At 42.6% G+C, this 26,409-nt stretch overlaps 1 protein-coding gene across 1 annotated transcript in view; it reads right to left on the bottom strand.

Annotated features, from left to right (window-relative positions):
• LOC134345172 (sodium/hydrogen exchanger 9-like) overlaps positions 1-26,409 on the bottom strand; it is a 585,864-nt gene that overhangs the window by 315,252 nt on the left and 244,203 nt on the right. Inside the window, exon 9 of the mRNA XM_063045405.1 lies at positions 24,395-24,483. Coding sequence (XP_062901475.1) covers positions 24,395-24,483 — 89 coding nt within the window. The remainder of the gene's footprint in view (positions 1-24,394; positions 24,484-26,409) is intronic.

The raw sequence follows: 26,409 nt of genomic DNA, 5'->3' as shown, positions 1-26,409 counted from the left end.
CCATCAAGAACATATTCAAAAGGCGATGCAGCATCCGTCGTTAAGCACTCTCACCATCCAGGACATGCCCTCTTCTCACTACTACCATCAGGGAGGCAGTATACGAGTCTGAAGATACACACTCAACATCTTAGAGACAGCTTCTTCCACTCTGCCACCCGATCTTTGAATGGCCCACAAATAGCATTACTTCACCATTTTGCTCTTTTCTTATACTATTGATTTACTTTTAATATTTCTTACAGTAGCTTATAGTAACTTGTTGCCGTATTACACAATACTGCTGCTGCAAAACAAATTTCATGACGTGTCAGTGATGAAAACCTGTTTCTGATTCTGATGATAAACACGATTCTGATTCTAACTCCAGTTTTGATGGGCCATTTGATATATCTATATGCTCATGAGTGCTTCTCCAAACTAGTTCTCTGTTTTCAACTTAATCAATGCCAAAAATATCAGAAAAGTTAAAAGAAACTTTGGAATGAGGGACTTAAAGCAACTCTGAACAAATCTAGGGTGACACTGAAAGTTCAAACAGTGATGAGACCACACTGGTGGCAATGCATATGTGAGTGATCCTCCTGTAATGGAGAACTTTGCCCTCTGTCAGGCAATGATAAAAGGGAAAAAGGCGAGCAAATGAAAACAACAATGAACAGGGTATGTACTGCTTTCAGTGCTCACAATGTACTCCGCTCTCACTGAAAATTTCCATTCAGTCCACAAGGATGACCCTGAGTTTCCAGTCATCTGTCACTTCAATTCTTTATCCCTGTTCTACTCTGACCTCTCATCCTTTGACCTCGTATATTTTCAATACTCTCTTTTATTTCAGATTTTCAGCAACCGCTATGCTCGGTGCTTCACAGCCCCATTTTCTCTTTACCACACTCGTTTTGTGTTCATCTCCTTCACTCCAATAAACCGACCGGCTCTCTCTCTTGGAAGGCACAGAAGGCAATTATGCAACTTTGACAAGTCAGCCCCCCCATCTTTTCACAGGCATTCCTTTTCTTCGCTCCACTCCTCCTCTCCTTTCATTTTAAAACTTGCTTGTCTTCTCACTTTTTCAGCTCTATGAAACACTCATGCTTTTTATTTCTCCGCAGGTGATGCCTGACTGCTGATTATCTCCAGCATGTTTTGTTTTCCTTGTGGATATATGGCACTGCAGACTTCACTTTCTAATGCCAAACCCTTCACTTCACCCATCTGTGTGACGTGTCTTCAAGGCTGAGCCCATAAGCCACAAACATCTGATTCTGAATGGGACAATACAGAAGAGTGCATTTTTATTCTCAGAGAGTCTTCCATTGAGTTGTACATCAGAGAAATGGACCCTTTGGCCCACTCCATCCATGCAGACCACAAAGCCTTTCTACACCAATTCCTTTTGCCCTTGTTACACTCACATCTCTCTACTCCCTTCCTATGCACATTGCTGTCTGAATCCTTTTTAATCACCGTAGCTGTATCTCTCTCTGCTACCAGAAGATCATGATCTATGCAGGTTGGTGATAACGTCTTTTCCTCGCTGACAATCAACACTGGTGCACCTCAGGGGTGTGTGCTTAGCCCACTGCTCTACTCTCGATATACCCATGATTATGTGGCTAGACATAGCTCAAACACCATCTATAAATTTGCTGATGATACAGCCATTGTTGGTAGAATCTCAGGTGCTGACGAGAGGACATACAGGCATGAGATAAGCCAACTAGCGGAGTGGTGTCACAGCAACAACCTGGCACTCAATGTCAGTAAGACGAAAGAGCTGATTGTGGACTTCAGGAAGGGTAAGATGAAGGAACACATACCAATCCTCATAGAGGGATCACAAGTAGAGAGAGTGAGCAGTTTGAAGTTCCTGGGTGTCAAGATCTCTGAGGATCTAACCCGGTCCCAATATATCAATGCAGTTATAAAGAAGGCAAGACAGCGGCTATATTTCATTAGGAGTTTGAAGGAATTTGGTTTGTCAACAAATACACTCAAAAACTTCTACAGATGTACTGTGGAGAGCATTCTGACAGGCTGCATCACTGTCTGGTATGGGGGGTGGGAGGGGCTACTGCACAGGTCCGAAGGAAGCTGCAGAGGGCTGTAAATTTAGTTGGCTCCATCTTGGGTACTAGCCTACGAAGTACCCAAGACATCTTCAAGGAGCGGTGTCTCAGAAAGGCAGCATTCATTATTAAGGACCTCCAGCACCCGGGGCATGCCCTTTTCTCACTGTTACCATCAGGTAGGAGGTACAGAAGCCTGAAGACACACACTCAGTGATTCAGGAACAGCTTCTTCCCCTCTGCCATTCGATTCCTAAATGGACATTGAACCCTTGGACACTACCTCACTTTTTTAATATATATTATTTCTGGGCTTTTTGCATGATTTTTAATCTATTCAATATACATATACTGTAATTGATTAACTTATTTATTATTATTATTTTATTTTGATTTTTTTCCTTCTTTATTATGTATCGCATTGAACTGCTGCTGCTAAGTTAACAAATTTCACAACACATGCCAGTGATAATAAACCTGATTCTGATTCTTCCTCTGCCAGATAACCACCACTCACTGCGTGAAGATGTACCGCTCCAGGTCTCCTTTATACTTCAGACACAGAATACTGGAGGAACTCAGCAGGCCAGCCAGCGTCTATGGAAAAGCGTAAATAGTCGACGTTTCGGGCTGAGACCCTTCATCAGGAGCCCTGATGCTGCCTGACCCGCTGAATTCCTCCCGCATTTTGCGTGCGTTGCTTTGGATTTCCAGCATCTACAGATTTTCTCACGTTTGTGATACTACTTTAAACTTCTCCCATCTCTCCTTAACTATATGCCCTCTAATTTCACAATCCCCCACCCCAGGAAAAAAGACTGCCCTTACCCATCCACGACTCTCATTATTTTATAAACCTTAATGAAGTCACTCCTCTGCCTCCCATTTTCCAATCTCTTATTGGAAGTAAAACCCTCCATTCCAGGCAATGCTTTGCTGAATCTCCTGCATTGTATTTAATGCTACCACATCTTTCCAGTACGTACACACTCGCTGAGGTGGTTTGACAGGAACTGGTGGAAGAGCTCCCTAACCTAAGCTGATCTTACATCAATGGCCCCTGAATTTTGGCCCAATTGACAATATACCGGAAGGAAGGTGGGAGGAGGAGGTCACAAAATAAATAATTCTGAGGTTCAGTGAGGACTGATGGACTGTTGGAACCACACAAATTAGCAGACATTCAGTATCTCAGTGGTGGCAGTAGGTATTTAAGCTCTGGGCCGGGGAACTGTGTCTGGGCAGACAGGCATGCAATGAGTGTGCAAGAACAACTACAGCACTGGCAGAGATTATATAGTCTTCTGAGAGACACAGACAGTGGAAACATTTACGCACATAAAATACTGGAGGAACTTAGCAGGTCAGGCAGCATCTATGGAAATGAATAAACAGTCAACGTTTCGGGCCGAAGCCAGCAGGAGGTTCTACTACATACTAACATTCCTTCCTCAACACTAAACTGTCATAAGCAAGTTGGTTGGTTATTCATCCTACCAATCTCCCAATGTAGGGAACAAAAATGGTTCTTACGTTTATCTTATCTAAGAACTAAAATCAGAACAGCATTGCCATCCATGAAATGCACAACAATATGACAAACAACCAAGGCTTCCTCTGCTGTCATCTTTGATTCTGCACTGTTCACTTTAACTTACACTCTGCAACAGTATTAAATTCCCAGCAATCCTTCTCTGCCTTGCATTATGCTGCCTCTGATACAACATTCCTTCCTCCAACCCAGCACAATTCACCTGAACCCGAAATCTTGCTCCCTCTGGGTCTGATTGTGCAGCCTCCTGTCTGCACAAGTAATCTTACAGCAAAATTATCCTCCTGCAGCCTGAAATTATTTCCTCTCTCACTTGGATTTCACTCCCATCAATTCTGACTCTGGCTCACTGAAGATATATTATGTTCTGGGCAATGTAATTTCTTCTGCCTCACTGCTGACACTTGTTCCCAGACTGCACTAGTTATGCTCTATTTATCCTTCCTGTATAACCAACTAACTGAAATAACACAGATCTTTGAAATCTATCCATCTCACCCTTCCTTCTGTGAAATCTACTGCACAAGATGACAAGAAAACAGGAAACCAGGCCCCACAGGGTTGCCCTACCCCCAATTCTGGTCACTCAGATGCAGTGGCCTCTTCGGGTCCGAACAAAGGTTAAATTGTTTGTCCTTTTAGATTAGATGAGATTAGATTCAACTTTATTGTCATTGTGCCAAGTACAGATACAAAGCCAATGAAATGCATTTAGCATCTGACCAGAAATGCAAAGGATAGTGTTATTTACAAAATAACTGCGAATAAAAAAGGTACTACAGCACACAAATATAAAAGCACTGAGACAGTACAATATGGGTGCAATACTGCTTAGTGCTGCGATGAGAGGTTCAGCAGGGTCACAGCCTCAGGGAAGAAGCTCTTCCTGTGCCTGCTGGTGCGGGAGCGGAGGCTCCTGTAGCACCTACCGGATGGGAGGAGAGTAAAAAGTCCATGGTTGGGGTGAGACGCATCCTTGATAATGCTTTTTGCCCTGCCCAGGCAGCGTTTATGGTAGATGTTCTCAATGGTGGGCAATTGGGTGCCGATAATCCGCTGGGCCGTTTTCACCACACGCTGGAGTGCTTTGCGGTCCGCTACAGGACAATTGCCATACCACACTGAGGTGCAGTTGGTGAGTATGCTCTCAATGGTACAGCACAATGTGCTGTATGTGTTTATGTGTTTTTTCACAATTGTAATATGCTGCTGGACATATAAAATATCAAGTACAGCAGATGTAGTCACTAGCGAGGTGCTGGACAGTGTTGGAGCTGGACTTGTTGCACAATGTTTTGCAGTCTGCTGCAGCCACCCAAGTGGCACACAATCCAACAAACGGCGTAAGTGATTGGCTTGGATATTTTCCTTGTAATTACAAGATCCTGCTGAACATAGGTAATGTAGAATACCGAGAGTCCAATTTGCAGATTCATTGGTGAAAACAAAGGCAGGGGAGCCGCATTGCCTCGGTTGTTGTGTGGATAAGGCCCTCGTGCTTCGGAGACGCCTGTTGTGGTTACTGGCAAAGGGAACACCAGAGCTGGCTATGTGCTACTGGATGCCGTGCTGGTTGGGAGTTGGCTCCTCCCATTGGTGCTGCCCTCCAGGGTTTGCTCCTGGGAAGTCAAGCTGGATTGCATTCATCTGTGGCTGCAGTTGCGCGAAATGAGGAACTGCTGCAACTTGCTCTTGCAGAAGCATGGCTCCAGGACAACATCCATGCACCATCAATCTACAGGCCAATGCACTTAGGGACTTGGGCTATATTAATATATTTTTTAAACTGTATGCTTTTCTGCTATCATAATGTTATATGCTATACGTGCCACGTGTGACTATTGGTAATGTGTTTTGCAGCTTGGCCCGAGTGGAATGCTGTTTTATTTGGCTATATTCCTGTGTATGATTGAATGACAATTAAACTTGAATTTGAACTTGATATAAACAAGTCTGTTCAGTGCTGGCCTCAGCTCCTCTCATGTGGATTCCCAAAAACTCTCAAATTCTCAAGTTTTAAAATAATTATCTCTACCTTGGATCTCTGCCTCATAATCTGACCTTCAACACCCTCTAGGGCAGACAATTCCAGAGATTCACTACACTTGGAGGGAGATACAGTACTGTGCAAAAATCTTATGCTCATATATATAGCTAGGGTGCCTAAGACTTTTGCACAGTACTGTATATTGGTTAAAATAGGAAGGTGGTTGGTAAACAGAAATAATTAGCTTTGTATTAGCTCAGTGGTATAAGTGTTATTTGGTAACAGGAAAGACCTAATAAACAGTCCTATGCAAAAGTCCTGAGACACCCTAGCTATACATATATGTGCCTAAGACTTTTGCACAGTGCCACATCTTTACACATTTTAATTTTAAATGACTGGCCCTTATTTTGTAACTGTTCCCTTGTTTGTGACTCTCCCACACATCGCAAAATCTACTTGTCCCTACAGGAGTAGCAAACCATAGTATCCAATATGTCCTTAAGGAGCAGTGTCTCGGAAAGGTGGCCCCCATCACCCAGGACATGCCCCCTTCTCATTGTTATCACCAGAAAGGAGGTACAGAAGCCTGAAGGCACGCACTCAATGATTCCGGAATAGCTTCTTCCCCTCTGCCATTCGATCCCTAAATGGACACTGAACCCATGAACACTACCTCACTTTTGTTATTTCTGTTTTTACACTATTTTTAATTTAACTATTTAATATGCATATATATACTTACTGTAATTGATTGATTTATTTATTCCCCAATATTATCATATATTGCATTGTACTGCTGCTGCTAAGTTAACAAATTTCATGACACATGCTGGTGATAATAAACCTGATTCTGATTCTACGGCACGCGGCACGCGGCGCTGCCCCTTGATTCTTTAAAACCTAATCTCTAATACATAGCATCACTTGGAACTTCTGAGTTCAAGTGAATCAGTATGAGATTGTTGGAAGGAATGTAGGCTTTAGGGGCAGCATAATGAATAGTGAAGAGGGAATGGAACCTCAATTCGATTAGATTAGATTCAACTTTATTGTCATTGTGCCAAGTACAAATACAAAGCCAGTGAAATGCATTGAGCATCTGACCAGAAATGCAAAGAATAGTGTTATTTACAAAATAACTGCGAATAAAAAAAGTGCAACAGCACACAAATATAAAAGTACTGAGACAGTACAATATGGATGCAATTCTGCTTATTGCTGTGATGAGAGGTTCAGCAGTGTCACAGCCTCAGGGTAGAAGCTCTTCCTGTGCCTGCTGGTGCGGGAACGAGGCTCCTGTAGCGCCTACCGGATGGGAGGAGAGTAAAAAGTCCATGGTTAGGGCGAGATGCATCCCTGATAATGCTTTTCGCCCTGCCCAGGCAGCGCTTATGGTAGATGTTCTCAATGGTGGGCAACTGGGTGCCGATAATCCGCTGGGCAGTTTTCACCACATGCTGGAGTGCTTTGCAATTCGATACGGGACAATTGCCACCCCACACTGAGATGCAGTTGGTGAGTATGGTCTCAATGGTACAGTGGTAAAAGTCCGTCAGTATCCTGGGACAGAGGTGAGCTTTCTTCATGCTCCACAGGAAATAAAGGCCTTTATGCCAAATATGCCAGAAATTACACATTCATATATTCAACAGGGAAGTGTCAAGAACACAGCTATGAACAAAATAGAGTTGTTGAGGAATTTCTTTAGCTAAAAGGTGGTGAATCTGCAGAATTTATTGCCACAGACAGCTGGGGAGGCCAAATCATTGAGTGTACTTAAAGTGGAAGTTGATAGTTTCTTCATTAATAAGGGTGATGAGGAGAAGGCTGGAGAATGGGGTTGAGAGGGATAATAGATGATGGAATGGTGGAGCAGACTCAATGGGCCGAGTGGCCTAATTCTGCTCCGCTATCTTACGGCCTTGAAACTATTTTTTCAGTATTAAGACAGAGTTCATCACACCACTCTTCAGTGAAGCAAAGTGGCCCTGAGCATAGGAAGCTTATTGTTTTGACTGCTGTAGCTGTTAGTGCACGTAAGATGAGTATCAATTCCTGACAGCAGTACATCAAGATGCTTGAAAGTATAACTGTGGCTTGCAAATAACTAGCTCAGAGAACTCTCTCCTCTCTAACATGCTTTTTCACACATTCTTTGCAGAAGGATGTATTTCACAATGATATGAAGTTTGCAGCTTACCATCCCATGTGAAAGTGGTATCAAATTATTGATCCAACATACTAGAGTTAGTAAATAGTCATATTTTAAAAAATAACTATAATTTCCTGGTGACTGAGCCACTCAGACTAGGAAAATCTGCAATGCAATCTGCTTCTGGGAGGTAGCTTGCATGAAACCAGATGAGCATTGGGAAAAGCTTTCAACATGGTCAAAAGGGGTGGAAAAAACAAGACAAGTGTTCGCACTTTTAACTGCTTAACAGTGATCCATGCTGGGAAGTATACTATGTGAGTCTTGAAGAGAAATGGAATCAATATCAGCTTTCCAATGATCTGGCAACATTTGCTGATCATTACTCAAAGGACAAGAGAACAGATGGCGGCAAGGAAGAATAAACCTTTTCTCCAGTTGGCACCAGTACTTTAAGGAAAGGTTTATACAGGTGATGGGAGAGGGGAATTGATTAAGCTGCTTTAAAAATAAATATGCCACTGGAGGTGATAGGTCTTGTTTATTTGCTTGACAGAAAGTCTGACAATTCTGTAGGACAGGAACAAAGCCTAACCACAATACTGTTTGATGAACAAGCACCAATCATTCTTAGCTACTGAGGCCAGCGCGACAGCACTGTTCAGTGCTGACACAGCTGGTGTCTTGATCGCTGGTCCCACCTGCTGGCTGTGAGTGCTGTAGTAGGCAATAAGTCATAAAAGCATAGTTAGGCCATTTGGCTCATCAAATCTCGTCTGCAATTTTGATCATGTCTGATCTATTTGCCACTTCAACCCCATTCTCCTGCCTTCTCCTTGTAATCTTTGACACCCTTACTAATCAAGAACCTATCAATCTCCACTTTAAATATACCCAATGACTTGGCTTCCATAGCTGTCTGTGGTAATGAATTCTATAGATTTACCACCCTTTGGCGAATGAAATTTGTCCTCATCTCTGTTCTAAAGAGATGGCCTTCTAGTCTGAGGCTGTGCCCTCTGGTCCTAGATTCCACGACTATTGGAAATATCCTCTGCATGACGACCCTCCCCACCATTTTTTCTAAACTACAGTAAGTACAGGCCAGGAGTCATCAAAAGCTCCTCATACATTAACACTTTCATTCCAGCATCATTTTCGTAAATCTCCTCTGGACTCTCTCCAATATCAGCACATCCTTTCTTGGATATATAGGGCATAAAACTGCTCACAAACTCAAAATGTAATATCTGACTTTTAAGGACAGAATGACAAAGGCATCAAATGCTTGTTAGGAAAAGATGAAAGACTTAAGTTTGTAGTTCAGCAAAGGAAAGCAGCTGGAAGAAAGCTACATACATAAAAATAGGAAGAGAACAAAATTAATCAATCCTTAAAAATTATACAAGCTGAAATTATCGTCAAGTCAATGTACAATTAGATCGGGTCTCTCTGTAAATAACATACAATACAGCTTGGCACTTGATAACACTGTCTTCTTTGTAGAGTCAAGTGAAAGCCATTATAAACCTAAATAACATCAGGGGTTGATGTAAAATATACAGCATTGTGCAAAAGTCTTAGGCATATATATATATATACACACACATATATATACACACTAGACAATGGGGTGACCCGTTGGGGCACCCTTTGAGAGAAGGGTAGTGCAGTCTGATGTGACCAGAATGAACATTAAATTTTCCTGAATGCTATTGGTACCGCTTTGCTTTGGAAACTGAAGTAGAAAACCTCACTTTATTAAAGAAGAACGACACGTAGCAAAGCAAATATAGCTCCTCCTCATTTAATGAAGGACACTTTTGATAGCATCATTTCTGGTTTATCTGCCACCCTCGTGCCTTCGTTGTCATTCTGGAGATGTGCAGTCCTTTCATCCCCCGTCTCTTCATCTCTTCTGCTGTTTGTTCTTTGTCTCTGATCCTGGAGGCGTGCATTTCTCAGCTCCTTTGTCTCTTCCTCTCCCCTCCTTCTGTGCCTGTTTTTGTCATTCTGGAGACATGCAGCCCTTTCATCCCCCGTCTCTTCAGCTCTTCTGCTGTTTGTTGTTTGTCTCTGATCCTGGAGACGTGCATGCCTCTCCTCCTCTGTCTCTTCTTCTCTCATCTTTTTTTGTCCTGACTCTTTGATCCTGGAGTCGTGCATCCCTGGCCTCATCCGATTCTTGTTTTCTCCCTCTCCTTGTCGCTTCCCAATGACGTTTGGCGTCATCGCTTGACCATAATGTCCCCCTTCCCTTTTCACGTGACATAATTAGGCAGACCATTTTTTTTAACCCTAATGCTGGATAGAAGATATGAAGCACTAACACCAAAGGATGCTGATTATTCTTGTTGATGTGGTTGGCGCTCTCCTAAATGGACGTGATATAGTCACCACTGTCCTTTGACTGCAGCAAAGGGTTTATGGGTGTCTCGAAGTACATAATTATAATAAGATTTAATTATCTGTTATTGATGGGTGGCAGTTAGATCTGTCCCAATCCTGCACATGCTGATGTGATTCGCAGAATGTGACCCCTCAAAATGGAGATGCCCTGCCCTTTTGCTCCAGTAGGTGTTGCTGCTGAGGCTGGCTGTGCGCATGCGTCGGGCTGTCGCATCCCGATTTTCATGATGGCCAATCGGGTCTCGGGTGAAAGCCAGCCTGTCAATTTTTGGCAAATGAGCAATCTTATACAAATACCTAACCCTGAACTTTGTCTGCATTCTGTAAGTTAGCGCATTTTAATTCGATTTAGCCAAAAAAAGTGCTGCTGTAATGCACCGTTTGCACTAATTGAAGGTCACAAACAGACAGACAGAGCATGAGAGCTTTAGTAGTATGTAGATAGATAAAGCTAGGGTGACTAAGACCCTTGCACAGTACTGCAGTAATTTTATGTATTGCACTGTACTGCTGCCGCAAAAAAGGGACAAATTTCATGACATGCATGAGTGATGGAAAACCTGATTCTGCTATGGTCTTTATTGTGGGTAGGGGGTAGGGAGGGTGGAATCAAGGTTGGGAAAATGGGAGGGACCAGGAAGCACTACAGAGACATTGTGTAATGATCAATAAACCAATTGTTTGGAATGAAATAACCTTGCCTGTTGTCTCAAGGCTGGGTGTGTCTGCACCCACACCTGTCACTTCTTGTCTGCCACCGGTCCCACACCCCTCCCATGGCGCTCCACCATCACCATTCTCAACATCCAGCCAGATTTACAAACACGCTCTCCTCTCCACATTGACCAATGCAGTCCTGTGCAAAAGGTCTTAGGCACCCTAGCTATATATATGTGCCTAACACTTTTGTAGTACCTTCAACTAAAAATAAATCCCAAAGTATTTATCAATATTTTGGGTCAAAACCTTGCATCAGGATTGACGTCTCCTCGGCATCGAGCGAAATAACGTATTCTGGAGTTTTAGATGAAGAAGTATATACAATGTTCATCAACCTCCTAACATTAAAATACAAATACCAATTTTTAATAAATCCTGTCTGGTCGTCAAAAACAATTTGTGGCAATACATTTTCCAATCTAATTGCTGACATTTTGGAAAAAATTTTGGAGTCCACACTTAACAAGGATAGATGCACATTCAGTGGGGTCTTTATCTTTTTTAGGAATTAAAGAAATAGATGCTTCATAAAAAGATTGTGGTAACTTACCTACAAATAAGGCATCCTTAAAAATTCTACATAACCAAGGAGAAAGTAGACTTGAAAAAGATCTAAAGAATTCTACTGTATACCTATCTAGGCCGGGTGCTTTACCAGAATTCATCAAAGAAATTGCTTTCTTTATTTCTTCTTCCGTAATGGGGGCATCTAATGTTAAACATTCATTAAGCAGTAATTTTCAAATATTCAATTTTCTTAAAAATTCATGCATTGGTAGAATCGTCAGGAAATTCTGATTGGTATAAAGAGGTATAGAATTCTTGAAAAGATTTATTAATTTCATCATGATCAACCGTCAAAGTACCATCCCGTTTACGAACTTTAATAATCTAACGTTTAGCCGAAGCAGCTTTTAATTGGTTGGCCAGTAACTTACCCGATTTATCACCATGTATATAAGATTGACTCTTAGATTTAAGTAATTGATTTTCAATTAGTGATGTTAATAACAAACTGTGTTGAATCTGAAGTTCAACTCTCTTTTTGTAAAGCTCCAAATTAGGAGCAGCAGAATATTTTTTTATCAATTTCTTTAATCTTATCAACCAATGTGTGATTATTTCTGGTTATTCTTTTATTGGAAAGTCATTCGATGCACTTTTGTATTTAGTTAATTAAGGGGCCAATTTGACTCTGAGTATTGCAGGTCAGAGTTTTAAGGTAATGGCTCAATTAACTTGTTAGTACAAGGATAACATGGTAAGGTGATATAAGTCCGCCTAGATTTATACTTCTTATCTTTTACTTTCTAAGGTGATATTCAATATACCCAAATGTCATACTTCATCAAGAATGAAGCTGAAAAACAGCAGTTTGTTCTGGTTCTGAATGACTTTAGTTGTACATGTGCATTTTGGATTATGTCTCCTGTAGACTTGTTTACGTTCCTGGGCACCAGATAAGACGTCACTGGAGCCATCGCTAAGTGACGGTCTACTAAAGCAACAGTTTCTCGCAAGAGAGCTGTTGGGGTCTTGATTATGTGGTATATTATATTTGAGACGGAAATGGTTTTAATTATATAGGTTAACGGGTTTGTCCAGCTTTTTTTTCCTGTCTCTTTGATATGATTGTCTATGAGAACTGCTTTGCCTTTCTAAATTTGTTGGTGCTAGAGGGGGGCGGTTATTGTTCAGTGTCTGACATTGCAAAGTGACACTCACAGATGTTACAAAGTAAAGGGTTGAATGTGAGGGGTGATGGGGGGGGTGGGAAGGGGATAACTCTGGGCTCCACCACCGACTTACAACAACAGATTCAGGGGAAGATGAGCAACACAGATAAATTAGAAAATCTTACTATTGTATAAAATAGGAATGCTTTGTCTGTGTATGCACTACTATTCAGTTGGTTGGTGGAGGCGAGAGGGATGGGGGAGAGAGGGGTGGAGGGGGAATGGTGATGAAGGTTGGGGGTGGTTGGGATAAACAGTCGAAACGTAATTGGCAACTGGTTGTATTGAATGTAATTTGTTGGAGTTGCAATAAAAAATTAGTAATAAAAAAAAGTATAAATTATGCAACCTTGAAATTTGTTTGCTTATAGGTAGCCGCAAAGCAAGAAACCTGAAGGAAACCAATTAAAGATTAAAAAATAAAAATAAAAGGCCAACAAAAGGAAGAAAAAAAACACAAATCATACAAACAATTTAAGCGAACCACAACATTCCAAACCAAATTGCATCCTCAGATCTGAACCCCGCAGCAGCACAGAGTAGGCCCAAAGCCTCACTTATCAGTTCATTATTTTAGCAGCCACAGAGCACAGCAGCCGAAGCAATCTTCTTAGCCTCAGCACTGTGGAAACAGGAGCGATCATCGTGGTGAGAGAGCAAAATCAGCTCTCGCCTCGGATCCCGACACCCTGTCTTGTCAGTTTATGTGGGCTGGCATTTAAATTGACCAAACAACGGGACAGAAAAAGGCTCCAGCACCCTGGAGAGAGGAGTGAAGATTGTGGAGAGTAAGTGAAATCAGCTCTTGCCTTCGATCTGGGCTGGTGTTTAATTTGCCCAAACAGCAGATCGTACCCCACACTAGGACCCAGCTACTGCGAAGGGCTCGGGGCCTGGACCTCAGCGTCCAGCGACTTGCTCCTGGTCCGGATTTTGCCGCCGAGCCCGAAACCGCTCTCAAGCTCTTCAAATCAGCTTTTCACCCAAAAACGATCCAACCTTGCATCCGAACATCAAATTTCCTCTGCCCCAACTTCTTCTATGGGTGCCTAGAGCAATCCAACCTCACAACCGGGCCAGTTGTAGGGGCATTGGAACTCCCCCTCCCCGACCTCTCCTTTCTGAATGGCTCCTTCCAGTTGCATCAATTCTACAATGCAGCATCTCAGCTCATCCCCTGAACTTGCCTCGCCATCGCTCGCTTCCTCACTGTCTGCAGTGATAATTTAACACAGTTTACCTCAGTAAAGGTGTTTTTAGTCAGATTTTTTAACTTTTTAACTACCAGTGAGCTGTTGCACATGTTCAGTAGCGCCATCTTAACTAGAAGGTTGACAGGTCCTTGACTAGTAAAGGTGTCAAAAGTTACTGGGCAAAGGCAAGGGAATGGGGACGAGGGGGATAATAAATCAGCCATGTTTGAATGGTGGAGCAGACTCTATGGGCCAATTGGCCTAATTCTGACCCTATGTCTTGTGGTCTTACCAGTGCAGGCTCCGTGGCTCAAAGGACCTGCTTCAATCCTGTCTGATCTGCAACTCTGCTGAACCTGAATGAACCAGAAGAGTGCATAGAGAGTGAAATGCAAAAACAAAACCCCAGGAGCATCTTACTTACCATTGGAAGCTTAACAAATTGTCCCAAGTACATTCTCATGTAAAACATGGCACTAAGCCACAGAGAGATATGTTAGGATAGTTAACCAAAAACTTGGTCGGAGTGTGTTGGAATAGGAAAATACAGAATTAAGAAGGAAAAAGCTTTGAAGAGAAAGGATTTTATATTTATACCCTGGAAGGAAACAGCCGTGGCTGGCAGTAGCTGAAAACAATAGCTCAGTGAGACAGGAAATGGGTCAGATGGCGCACTGACTGCATTTCAGCAGACAAGAAAAATAACCTCAGTCTGGAAATTCCAGAAGGGTTGGAAGAAGTTATCAGCAGCTGTTGGATGAACATTGAACAGGGACCAACAGTATTTCTGAGGTGCAAGTCTTGCTGCTGGACTGTTCGTACTCAGTGCTATATAAATGCAACCCCAATGTAATATGGCCATGTATTTAAATATAGCAACTGGAGGATTACTTGGTCCAGGATTTGAATGCAGCCATGATAAAAAACAAATAATTCACACTGAGCTGTTATCAAACTCTTGAATGGACCTCTTGTACATTAAAGATAAACTCTTGTACTGACAATCTACCTTGTCATTGTCACTGCGCCTCACTGTCTATCTGCACTTGCAGTTTCTCATCACTGTAAAACTATATGAACATTTTTCCCTTTGTTTCTGCCAAGATGTGCTTGCACTTTGAAACGATCTCTAGGGGTGGCATTCATATGTAAAATTTTCACTGCATTTGGTACTGATAAGCAATATGACAATAATATGTAACAGTAATAAACAAATTTAAATTCAAGCCATAATTTCCTATAGCAGGATCAAAGCTCCAGGTAAATTCATTATCAAAGTACATATGTGATACCATATACTACCTTGAGATTAATTTACCTGCAGGCACTTACAAGGAAAAAAAGAATATAACTTGTGGAAAAACTATACATAAACAAAGACTGCAAAACAGCCAATGTGCAAAAGAAGACAAATTGTGCAAATCGACTATAATATTGAGAACAAGAGTTGTAATGAGTCCTTGAAAGTGAGTCTGTCGGTCGAAGACTCAGTTCAGAGCAGTGGTGAATGAAGTTATCAACGATAATGAACAGCGTCGATCAATACTTACCCTTGCCCATCTAAGCTTATTAGCATTTTGCATTGCAAGATGCAGTAAGTGGTGTCACCGTGAAAGAGTTACTGGGCACCTGACTCCTGAGCATCTGAACGAACAATGAAAACAACTGTGCATCTCCACAACCAATCCAGTTCAAAAACTGGGAAATTAACAGCGGATAGATTGAGAATGAAGTGAGTCATTTCAAACTAGATCAAGTGTGGAAAGGGAATCAAGAAAGAGAAGATTGGATTGAAAGGCAGAGAGAGCACAAAACGATTTAACATTTTCAATATCTCAATTCTGAATTAAAATATGAAGGAATGAGACTCCACTTTGAGTGGCAGAGAGGTTATTGGAAGTACTTAACATTTATTGGATTGAAATGGACTAAGTTGAATTTTCTCCAAGATGTTCTGCTTTTCTTTAACATGTACGTACAGGATCTTTGTCTGTTCAATGGAGTTCAGTTGTAAAGAAGACAGTGAGGTGCAGATATAATGACAGGGTATTGCATTAAACTACGCATCTGCCCCTTGTCTGAAGTAGTTGGAATAATTTCCACTTAAATAAGAGTGAACACCATTAGGCCCAGTGTTACATTAACAGAAAATTGTGGGCCAATGAATAAAAGGAGCTAGTAATTTAACTGTTATCTCAGAGATGTATCTGTCAAATTTGATTATTTCCTGGACTTTGCTGCAATTGGCTGTCGCTGTGCAATTCACCAGATAGGACACTGGCCAGGAGCATTAATGACAGAGTTTGGGAAACACAATCTGCTGACCATGACAAAGTGAGAGAGTGGAATACAGTTGAAGTAACAAGTTCTCCTATTGACTGGGCTGTAAATCTTTCAGATCGTTCATTCTTTTCTCCAGTACTAGAGGTGCTCTGAGTCACCCGTTAGTCTGAAATTTTCAGCAGATTAAATGCTCTTCTTTGCCTTTGCGTTTGAAGACTTGTTTGGCCCCATGGAGAAGCCAGAGATGCAGAACCCAGCAATTTGAAAGAATCACGACTAACAGAAGCAATTTAGGAGAAATGGTGGGGTGGCGTACTACTCTGGGTTGATGGTATCAATTTAAGGACTGAAAAGGAAATGCTGCTTTGCTGTTGTTGGAAAGAAAAGGTGTACACTACTGAATATGCAGTGTCTAAAGACACATCAGCATGAAATGTAGAAGTAAATGTAACAGAAGCAATCTGACTCCCAGCTAATGGGAAATGTGTTTTTGTGAGTGCTGACCTTAAAAGCTGCAGAAACTGCTACAGCAAAATCTGCCTCACATAGTAAATGATGCAGTTTCCATAGCACCAAGACAAGGAGGTGATATAGGAGTAATCTTTTTTCACATATAAATAAATGCATCACTGGTTATGTTAATAAGTCAGTTCCTCAGACTGAGTGACATACTGAATTGACTGTTGCTGTTGTCACCAAGATTCAAATACAGTCCAGAGTCACCTAATGAAAAATTCCTTTGTCAGAATTAGAATCCTGCACCCCCCACCCTCCACAAAAACACTAGCCAATAAAAGCTATTCTCTGCTTCCAAGGATAACAGGTGAACAGTTATTTTAGATGGTATATTCTGTGAACTGCAAATCTATGCTACATCCCTTTCAACAGTAACGTTTTCCAGCATTTGATGCAGCAAAGGAGTTTAAAGAGCTTTGGTATGTCAGCTGAAATTCGAGCAAATTTCTACAGATGTACCGTGGAGCGTAGTCTGACTGATTACATTTCCATCTAGAATGGAGGCACCAATGCACAGAATTGTCAGAGGCCTCAGGAGGTTATAGACACAGCCACCCCCATTACAGGCACACCATAGAGGACAGCCTCCAAAGGCAATTCTCAAGTATCCAGCATTAAGGACCCGTACCATCCAGAACATGCCCTCTTATCATCGTTACTGGCAGGGCAGTCGGTACAGGAGCCTCAAGATCCACACTCAATGTTTTGGGAACAGTTCCTTCACTTCTGTCATCAGATTTCTCAATGGTCCATGAACACTGCCTCACTAATCCTCTTTCACAGTATGTTTGTTATTTACTGTAACTTACAGTAACTTGTTTTGCCTGCACTGTACTGCTGCCACAAAACAGCGCATTTCATAACTTATGTCAGTGACAATAAACTGGATTCTGATTTTGAATTTAGCAGAAAACTACTTTCTACAAATAGAACAGCACTACAGTGCCTTTGCAGGAGAAACAAACTGACAGCAATAGACAAACAAGAGAAAATCTGCAGATGCTGGAAATCTGAGCAACACACACAAAATGCTGGAGGAACTCAGCAGGCCAGGCAGCATCTATGGAAAAAAGTACAGTCGACATTTCGGGCCAAGACCCTTGAGTGACTACAGATGTGAGAAGACTCTCGCACGTTGAAACCCAGACAACACAGTGCCGAATTTCACCTGAATGGATGACATTCAAATTCTTGTAGACGTCAATATAAAAAGTTGAAATAATGTAAGAACTTTTGAAGCTGAATCATGCTTTCACTTTACAGCATAAAATGTGTTGAACGACGTGTCTTTATACCTTAAAGATCCGTAACAATGTACAGTACTGAAAAGGGCCATTCAGCCAAACTTATCCATGTTAACAAAGATGCTACACTAATCCCACTTGCGGGCACTTGGCCACTAACCTTTCAAGACTTTCCAATTGATGTTCCTGTCAAGGTGCAATTTTCCTCACCTCAACCACACCCCCTGACAGCTCATTCCACATACCCACCACCTTCTATGCAAAAAAAAATTGTTTTTCAGAGTAACACACACAAAATGCTGGAGGAACTCAGCAGGTCAGGCAGTACCTAAGGAGAGGATAAACAATCGATGTTTCAGACCGAGACGCTTAATCAAGACTGTAAAGCAATGGGGAAGAAGCTGGGGGTCGGACGGAGATGTACAAGCTGGAAGGTGACAGGTGAAGCCAGGTGGTGGGGGGGTGGTGGTGGTGAGAAGCTGGGAGGTGATCGGTGGAAAAGGAAAAAGGATGAAGAAGGAATCTGTATGTTATTCTTGATTTCGATCATCTGCAGAATGATTTTGTGATTTGAACATAGAAATCTAAAACGCATTACAGGCCCTTCAGTCCACAACATTGCACCGACTATGCAACCTACTCTAGAAACTGCCTAGAATTTCCCTAGCGCATAGCCCTCTATATTTCTAAGCTCCATGTACCTATCTTAGAGACTCTTAAAAGACCCTGTTGTATCTGCCTCTACCACTGTTGCTGGTAGTGCATTCCATGCACATGCCACTCACTGTGTGAAAAACTTATCCCTGACATTCCGCTTTTACCTACTTCCAAGCACCTTAAAACAATGCCCCCTTGTGTTAGCCATTTCATCCCTGGGGGGAAAAACCTCTGGCTATCTACATGATCCATGCCTCTCATCACTTTGCAGATCCCCTTTATATATTTGCCCTCTTGCCTTAAACCTATGCCCTTTAGTCATAGAATTCCCTACCTCAGGAAAAAACACTGTGACTATTTATGCCCCTCGTACTTTTATAAATCTCTTAAGGACACCCCTCAGCCTCCTCAGAATCTGGGCAACATTCCTGTAGATTTTTTCTGCACCTTCCCTAACATAGACACATCTTTCATATAGACTGGTAACCAAAACAGCATTCCAAGTGCAGCCCAACCAATGATTTGTTCATCTGTAACTTAATGGCCCAACTCCTATACTCAAAGCCTCAGCCAATACCGGCAAGCACATCAGACACCTTGTTCACCACTCTGTCTATATTTGTCACTCCCCAACACACACAGAATTCTGCTGCAACTCAGCAGCTCTGGCAGCATCTATGGAAGGAAAGGAACAGGCAACGTTTCAGGCTGAGAGCCGTCATCAGGTCTGGAAGGGGACAGAAGCCAGGAGGAGGAGCAGAAGCTGGCAGTAAAATGGTGAGTCCAGGGGAAAGGCTGGTGGGGAGGGAACAAAAGGAAATTCTGTGAAAAGCTAAGAGGTGATAGGTGGAAGAGGCAAATCTTCAGCAAACTTATGTACTTGCACTACAAGGTCTCACTTTTCAGTAACAATCCGCAGGGCTCTGCCACTCACTGTGTGTGTCCTGACCTGGTTTGATATCCCAAAAAGTATCACTTAGTAGTCGTCTGAGTTATAATTCATCAGCTATTTCCTTTCCTATTTTCCCAGTATATATCCTGTTGTAACCTTAGACAACTTCTTCCTTGTCCACTATAATAGTAGAGGATGGCGCTCGGGAGGCTGTATCGGAGGGGCTGGTCGGAGGCTCGCAGTTTTCGGACGGACGGACTCAGTGTCGGCTGTAGTCGGCTGCTTCCAAGGTATCGGCAAGTTGACGGTGCCTGGAGGTTTATGGCAGGGAGTTTCTCCCTTTTGCCGCCGCTATTGGGGACTCGGAAGTCGATCGACTCGGGGACTTTGAGACTATTTTTACCGTGCCCATGGTTTGTTCTTCATCGAATTATGGTATTGCATTGCACTGCTGTAACTATATGTTATAATGATGTGGTTCTGTCAGTGTTGGTCTTTGGTTTGTCCTGTTTTCTGTGATATCACTCCGGAGAAACATTGTATCATTTCTTAATGCATGTATGCATTTCTAAATGACAATAAAAGAGGACTGAGTGTTCTCATAATCTAATAATATCAATTTTAGTGCCACCTGCAAATTTAAAACTTTGCTGGGCACCTGCATTCTGTCCACATGGCCATCTTGATCTTGCAATTGCACACCATTTTAACTTCCCTCCCCCTTCCTATGCCATGGCCTCCACTGCTACAGAGCGAGGCCCAATATTAACTGGAGGGAAAGCATTTCATCTTCTGACTGGACAGTCTGCAACCAAATGGCACGAATATTAATAGTGCTCTAATTTCAGGTAACCTGCACCCTCACTGTTTCTTTTTGTTTCTTTATGAATGCAACTAGGAATTCTCAAACACCCCTCTTCTTTCCTCTTCCCCACCTGTTTCTATCTGCCTATCAGCCACCCACATGTTCACACCACCGGTTCTACTCTTCCTTCCCCTGTTGCTCCCATCTTCCCACCATTCCTCACTTATCTGGTTCCACTCATCTCCTTCCTTCTTTATTAGATTCCATTGTCTCCACTTCTCACGCTCTGTTGCTTTAGACCAATAACACACAGGAGCAGAATTAGGCCATTTGGCCCATTGCCTCATGGCTGATATATTTTTTCTCTTGAACACATTCTCTTGCCTTCTTCCCGTAACATCTTTTGTCCTAACTAATCAAGAACATATCAGCTTGTGCTTTAAAGATACCCAATGACTTGACCTCCACAGCTGAATGTGGCATTGATTCTTACAGATTCACCACCCTCCAGATAAAGAAATTTCTCATCATCTCTGTTCTAAAGCAACAGTCTCCTAATTCTGAGGCCCTCTGGTCCTACACTCTCCCAGTACCTGAAACATTCGCCCCTCCCTCCTCCCACTCCTCCCTCCCCCACCCGGGCCATCTCCCCCAGCTCCTGCCTTGCCTCACCCTTCCCCCTCACCTGTTTATACCAGATACCAAACCCGCCCACTTTATACTCTCAGTCCCGATGCAGGGTCCTGACCTGAAATTTTGATTATCCTTCTAAATCTACAGATGCTGCTGAGTTCCTCCAGCAGCATGTTTTTACTTTTCCTCCAGTTTCCAGCATCTAATCTCTTGTGACTCCAACTTGCTAATCGTGCCATCTCGTCTCCTTCTGGACAGCTGCTGCCCAAGAAATTTGCTCATCACCACCACCACTGCAATCTTAAGGCTGAACGGTAAAGGAAAGTAAATGTTGCCCTTGTCAGAAATATCTATATTAATTTTTTAAAGTATTGTCATTGGTATGAAATACTGTTTTAATATCTTAACCCAACAGGGGTCGTTCACTGTGTTTGTAAGGTTGCCTGCTCTCTCAGGCTGTGGTGGGATACCACAAAGATGAACCAGATTCAACTCTCCCCTCTGTCAAGATTAGAAGTTTAAAAAACTTGCAGTTGGTGCAACTATTTTGAAGTGGATGCAAGTGAACAACATAAACCTTGCCAGAATTCAGCATTAATTTGAAAGGCCATTAGAGGAAAATGGAAATATCACCATGGCTTGGATTTACCTGAATTTATCCAATTTAACTTTTTTTCTCAGTAACGATATAAATCTAGCCTGTTGGTATGGCAACCATGCACAATTTATTGGCCCGAAACAGATCCAAAGGAATTCATAAGCTGAATTACAACCTGGAGTCAGCAAAATAAATCTGTGCTATTGGTGTATGGGGACAGGAGTCTGCAGCATCAGTAATGTGTGGGATTGATCACAATAAGACAAAGATGTTAATACTTAGCTACAGTTTTATGGCTACAGTGGCCAGTGGCACCCGGACTGTCTTCCAACCAATGACCCACAACCATATTTGTTTTAAAATTCCCTGAACCTGTACCCCCTTGGTGTTTCTCTTACCATTAATCTCACAGCTACAGTGAGTACAATGTATTGGGCTCATCAGAGTCAGCATCAGGTTTATTATCACTGGGACATGTCTTGAAATTTGTTAACTTTGCAGTAGCAATACAATGCAACACACGATAATACAGAAAGAAAAAAATAAATATATGTAAGTATATACGTACATTAAATAGTTAGATTAAAAATAATGCAAAAACAGAAATATGTATAAAAAGATGTTATGTAGTGTTTATGGGTTCAATGTCCATTTAAGAATCCTATGGCAGAGGGGAAGAAGCTATTCCTGAATCGCTGAGTTTGTGCCTTCTGGCTTCTATACCTTCTTCCTGATGGTAGCAATGAGAAGAGGGCATGTCCTGGGTCATGAGGGTCCTTAATAATGGATGCCACCTTTCTGAGGCACAACTCCTTGAAGATGTCTTGGATACTACGGAGGATAGCACCCAAGATGGAGCCAACTAATTTTACAACTTTCTGTAGCTTCTTTCGGCCCTGTTCAGTAGCCACCCCATACCAGACAGTGATGCAGCCTGTCAGAATGCTTTCTATCGTACATCTATTGATGTTTCTGAGTGTTTTAGGTGACAAACCAAACCTCTTCAAACTCCTCATGAAATATAGCAACTGACTTGCCTTCTTTATAGCTGCATCAATATGCTGGGACCGGGTTAGATCCTCAGAGATCTTGACACACGGGAACTTGAAACTGCTCACTCTCTCCACTTCTAATCCTCCTGTGAGGTTTGTTTCATGTTTCATCGTGCATCCAGGCAACACTCGAAATGCTGGAGAAACTCAGCAGGTCAAGCAGCACTTATGGTGGGGAATGAGCATCTGGGTCTGCTTCCTTCCTTCCCAGTCCTGATGAAGGCCAAGTCCCCTCGTCAAGAATGGAAACGAGGAGGCAGGTGAAAACAGGTGGAGGGAGTGGGGAGAACACTAGCTGGCAGGCAATAGGTGGTGCCAGGTAAGGGGAAGGTAGGTGGGTGAGAAAACTTATCCAGGCACATTGGTGGAAGTGAGATAGGCTACTGTCACTGAACTGTGTGAACAGCAGCGTGGGGAATGGCGGACAGGAATGCAGAAGGGGAAGACAGTTGTGTTGCTTTGGAAAAGGAGAGGAGAAACAGGATCTTATGCAGTGAGAAAGAGGATCAACAGGGGGAGTAAGAAAAAGTACAAGCTGGGAGGGGAGAAAGGGTATCGAGCGGAGGGGGAGCACGTGGGGGAGTCATTGTATTTATCTGTTTATTGACTGACATGCAATGCAGACTAGGCTGCACCACCCAGCAATTCCCCCAATTTAATCAGACAGGACAACTTACAATGACCAATTAACCTACCAACTGGTTCGGTTTTTGGACTGTGGGAGGAAACCAGAGCCCCCGAAGGAAACCCACACAGTCATGGGGAGAACGTACAAACTCCTTACAGTGGGAAATGAACCCACGTCGCTGGTACTGTAAAGCGTTGTGCTAGCCACTGTGCTACTGTATCTCTGCACATGCGACAATAACAAGCCAAATGCCGATTATGACAATATAGGAACTAAGGCTCCAGAAATACAGCTTTATCTTTAGCCAGGAGGCAGTCAATCTGTGGAATTCATTGCCACAGACGGCTGTGATGGCCAAGTCACTGGGTATATTTAAAGTGGAAAGTGGGGGTTGATAGGTTCTTGATTAGTAAGGGCATTGATGGTTGTGGAGAGAAGGCTGGAGAATGGGTTGAGAGGGAATGTTATAAATCAGCTATGACAGGATAGCGGAACAGACCTGACAGGCTGCTCTGTGCTATGGTCCTTTGGGAGAGGAGGGATTGCGTGGAATGGGAAGAAAGAGGATTGAGCAGGGGGGAGAGAGGAAATTAAATGGGGCAGGGGAGACGGTGGATCAAGTGGGGACAGAAGGAGAATCAAAGAGTGGGTAGCTCTCTCTACAGGGGAACCTATTCCACACACAATCATACTCTTTCAAGTCTTGAGACAAATAGTCCTATTGTTGTTCAACTTTAACATTCTCATGTAAGATTCAACTGAGCTGAACCTCAGGCACTTCCACTCTGCTCCCAACCATCTCTCCAGAAGGTTCCTTCCCTCCCACTGCCGGCTCCAGTCCTCCCTTTTGTTCTTTTGTTAATCAGAAGTGAGACTGCCCTCTGTCCAAAGTTCCCTCTGCCCCGGCCAGGAGCAGTGAAACACTGCAGCTGAAGCAGACAATGAATTGCGTCAAATTAGAGGACACCAGTTATGGCTGAAGAGGTTGTTGGAACGGAGATTGAGCAACTCTATTGAATGGTGGCCAATTAACAGCTGGAATTGGTTGTCAGGAATAAATTTGTTGGCCAAGTGTTGCTGTTGGGTTGCAGTGGAGTTGGCACTTTGAATCCATGAAAGGTGGCCATTATCCAAATGTAACTCATTGTTGCCTTAAGTATTTTGTTGCAATAAATGCCTTTAACTGTAAGGATCTTCTGATTTGACTTCGCTGACAATCTGAGGTGCACTGTCACTGAAATGCATAAGAAAAGTATACTTCCTACCTGCTTTGTCCTCATCTTTGCTTCATCAGAAAGATTATTGTAGGTGTAATGAGCCTGAGTGATTCCACAGAAGAGAACGGCAACAATTCCTGCAATAAGAAAAAACAATGCATGCTTTTAGTGAAGCTTTTGTCTCAAGATTCTGAAAAGCTTGCCTTAAAACATTAATCATAAGAGAAGGTTGTTTCCCATTAAGACCTCTTACAAAGAAATTGCGTTTGGTACACTGCCCAAATAAGGAACATTAACATGATGTCTTTTTATTTCAGGATCCCTGAAGAAGTCTTAAAAGAAGTTTACAACCATTGATAATGCTGTCAACTATGCACTGGTAGCTGCTTGTAACATTGACTAGGAACGGTGATTATTACTTGTTTTTAGACCTGTACACGATGATTAGTTGTTGCCTGTGTCAGTTACAGATAAATGTGTCCACTGCCGGAGCTTTGACTGAGTCAATTTAATTTGCATCCTCATTACTCCACCGCAGAAGTACATGGAGTTGTTGCAGCAGTTGCCTGGTTCAAATCCTAAACACACTCGTGAGCCAACTCTCAATCCTGAAACAAGAACATATACTACCTTGATGTAATTACAGTACTGTCCTCGGCACATATACAGTACTGTCCTGGGTACATATACAGTACATAGCTAGGCACATATACAGTACTGTCCTCGGCACATATACTGTACTGTTCTGGGTACATATAGAGTACTGTCCTGGGCACATATACAGTACATAGCTAGGCACATATACAGTACTGTCCTAGGCACATATACAGTACTGTTCTGGGTACATATAGAGTACTGTCCTGGGCACATATACAGTACATAGCTAGGCACATATACAATACTGTCCTAGGCACATATACAGTATTGTCCTGGGCACAATACAGTACTGCCCTTGGCACATATACAGTACCATTCTGGGCACATATACAGTACCATCCTTGGCACATATACAAGTACCGCCCTTGGCACATATACAGTACCACCTCGCCACATATACAGTACTGCCCTCGGCACATATACAGTGCCGCATCGCCACATATACAGTACCATCCTGGGCACATATACAGTACCACCCTTGGCACACATACAGTACCACCCTGGGCACATATTCAGTACTGTCCTGGGCACATATACAGTACATAGCTAGGGTGCCTAAGACACTTGTACAGTACTGCAGTTATTTGATGTATCGCACTGTGCTGCTGTTGCTGCAAAATAGACAAATTTCATGACATATGTGAGCGATAACAAACCTGATTCAGGTATGGGTATCTATTGTGGACTGAGGGTGGGAAGGGGGCAGGGAGAGGGGAATGGCGGTTGGGAAAAGAGGAGGGGAGAGGGGAGGGTGCAGGAGCACCAAAAAGACATTCAATTGTTTGGAAACAAATGACCTTACTGGTGTTTCAGGGCTGGGCGTATCTTCCCCTCCCCACACCACTGGATACAGAGATAGGAGTCCAGAGAATGCGTCTCCTGCTATTGTATGGGAAATAATGTGAGAAGGAGAGTGAAGCAGTGTTAAAGACGGAAGAGTGAACCAGGGGTCCATGGAGGGAACAGCCCCTCTGGAATCCTGAAAGGAAGGGGGCAGGGATCATACTGAAGATGGCAGTAAAGGCAGAAGTTCACCCATTGAATGCTGAGGCTAGTGTAGTTGAAAGCTGAGGACAAGGGAAATCTTATTTATATTCTGGTTGGGAGAATAAAGTTCAAAGTTCAAAGAAAATCTATTATCAAAGTATGATCAAACTGCCCCTAGATTCATTTTCTTGCAGGCATTTATAGAGTAAAAAGAAATGCAATAGAATTTTAAGAAAAGGTATGCACAAATAAAAGGGTGGGAGTGCAATGAACGGAATTATCATGGTCAACAGCCCTGTCAGCTGTGGAAGAGGGGAAGGCAGAGTTAAGAAAAGCTTCAGTCTTTTAAGGAGTCTCACCAAGAATAAAAACCTGCAATGCACAGAGAGAACTCTACTTCAAACATCTCTAAGCAGTGT

The sequence above is a fragment of the Mobula hypostoma genome, chromosome 4 (genome assembly GCF_963921235.1).
Source record: "Mobula hypostoma chromosome 4, sMobHyp1.1, whole genome shotgun sequence".
In the NCBI taxonomy this organism is placed as follows: domain Eukaryota; kingdom Metazoa; phylum Chordata; class Chondrichthyes; order Myliobatiformes; family Myliobatidae; genus Mobula; species Mobula hypostoma.
This window is presented reverse-complemented; position numbering and strand designations above follow the sequence as displayed.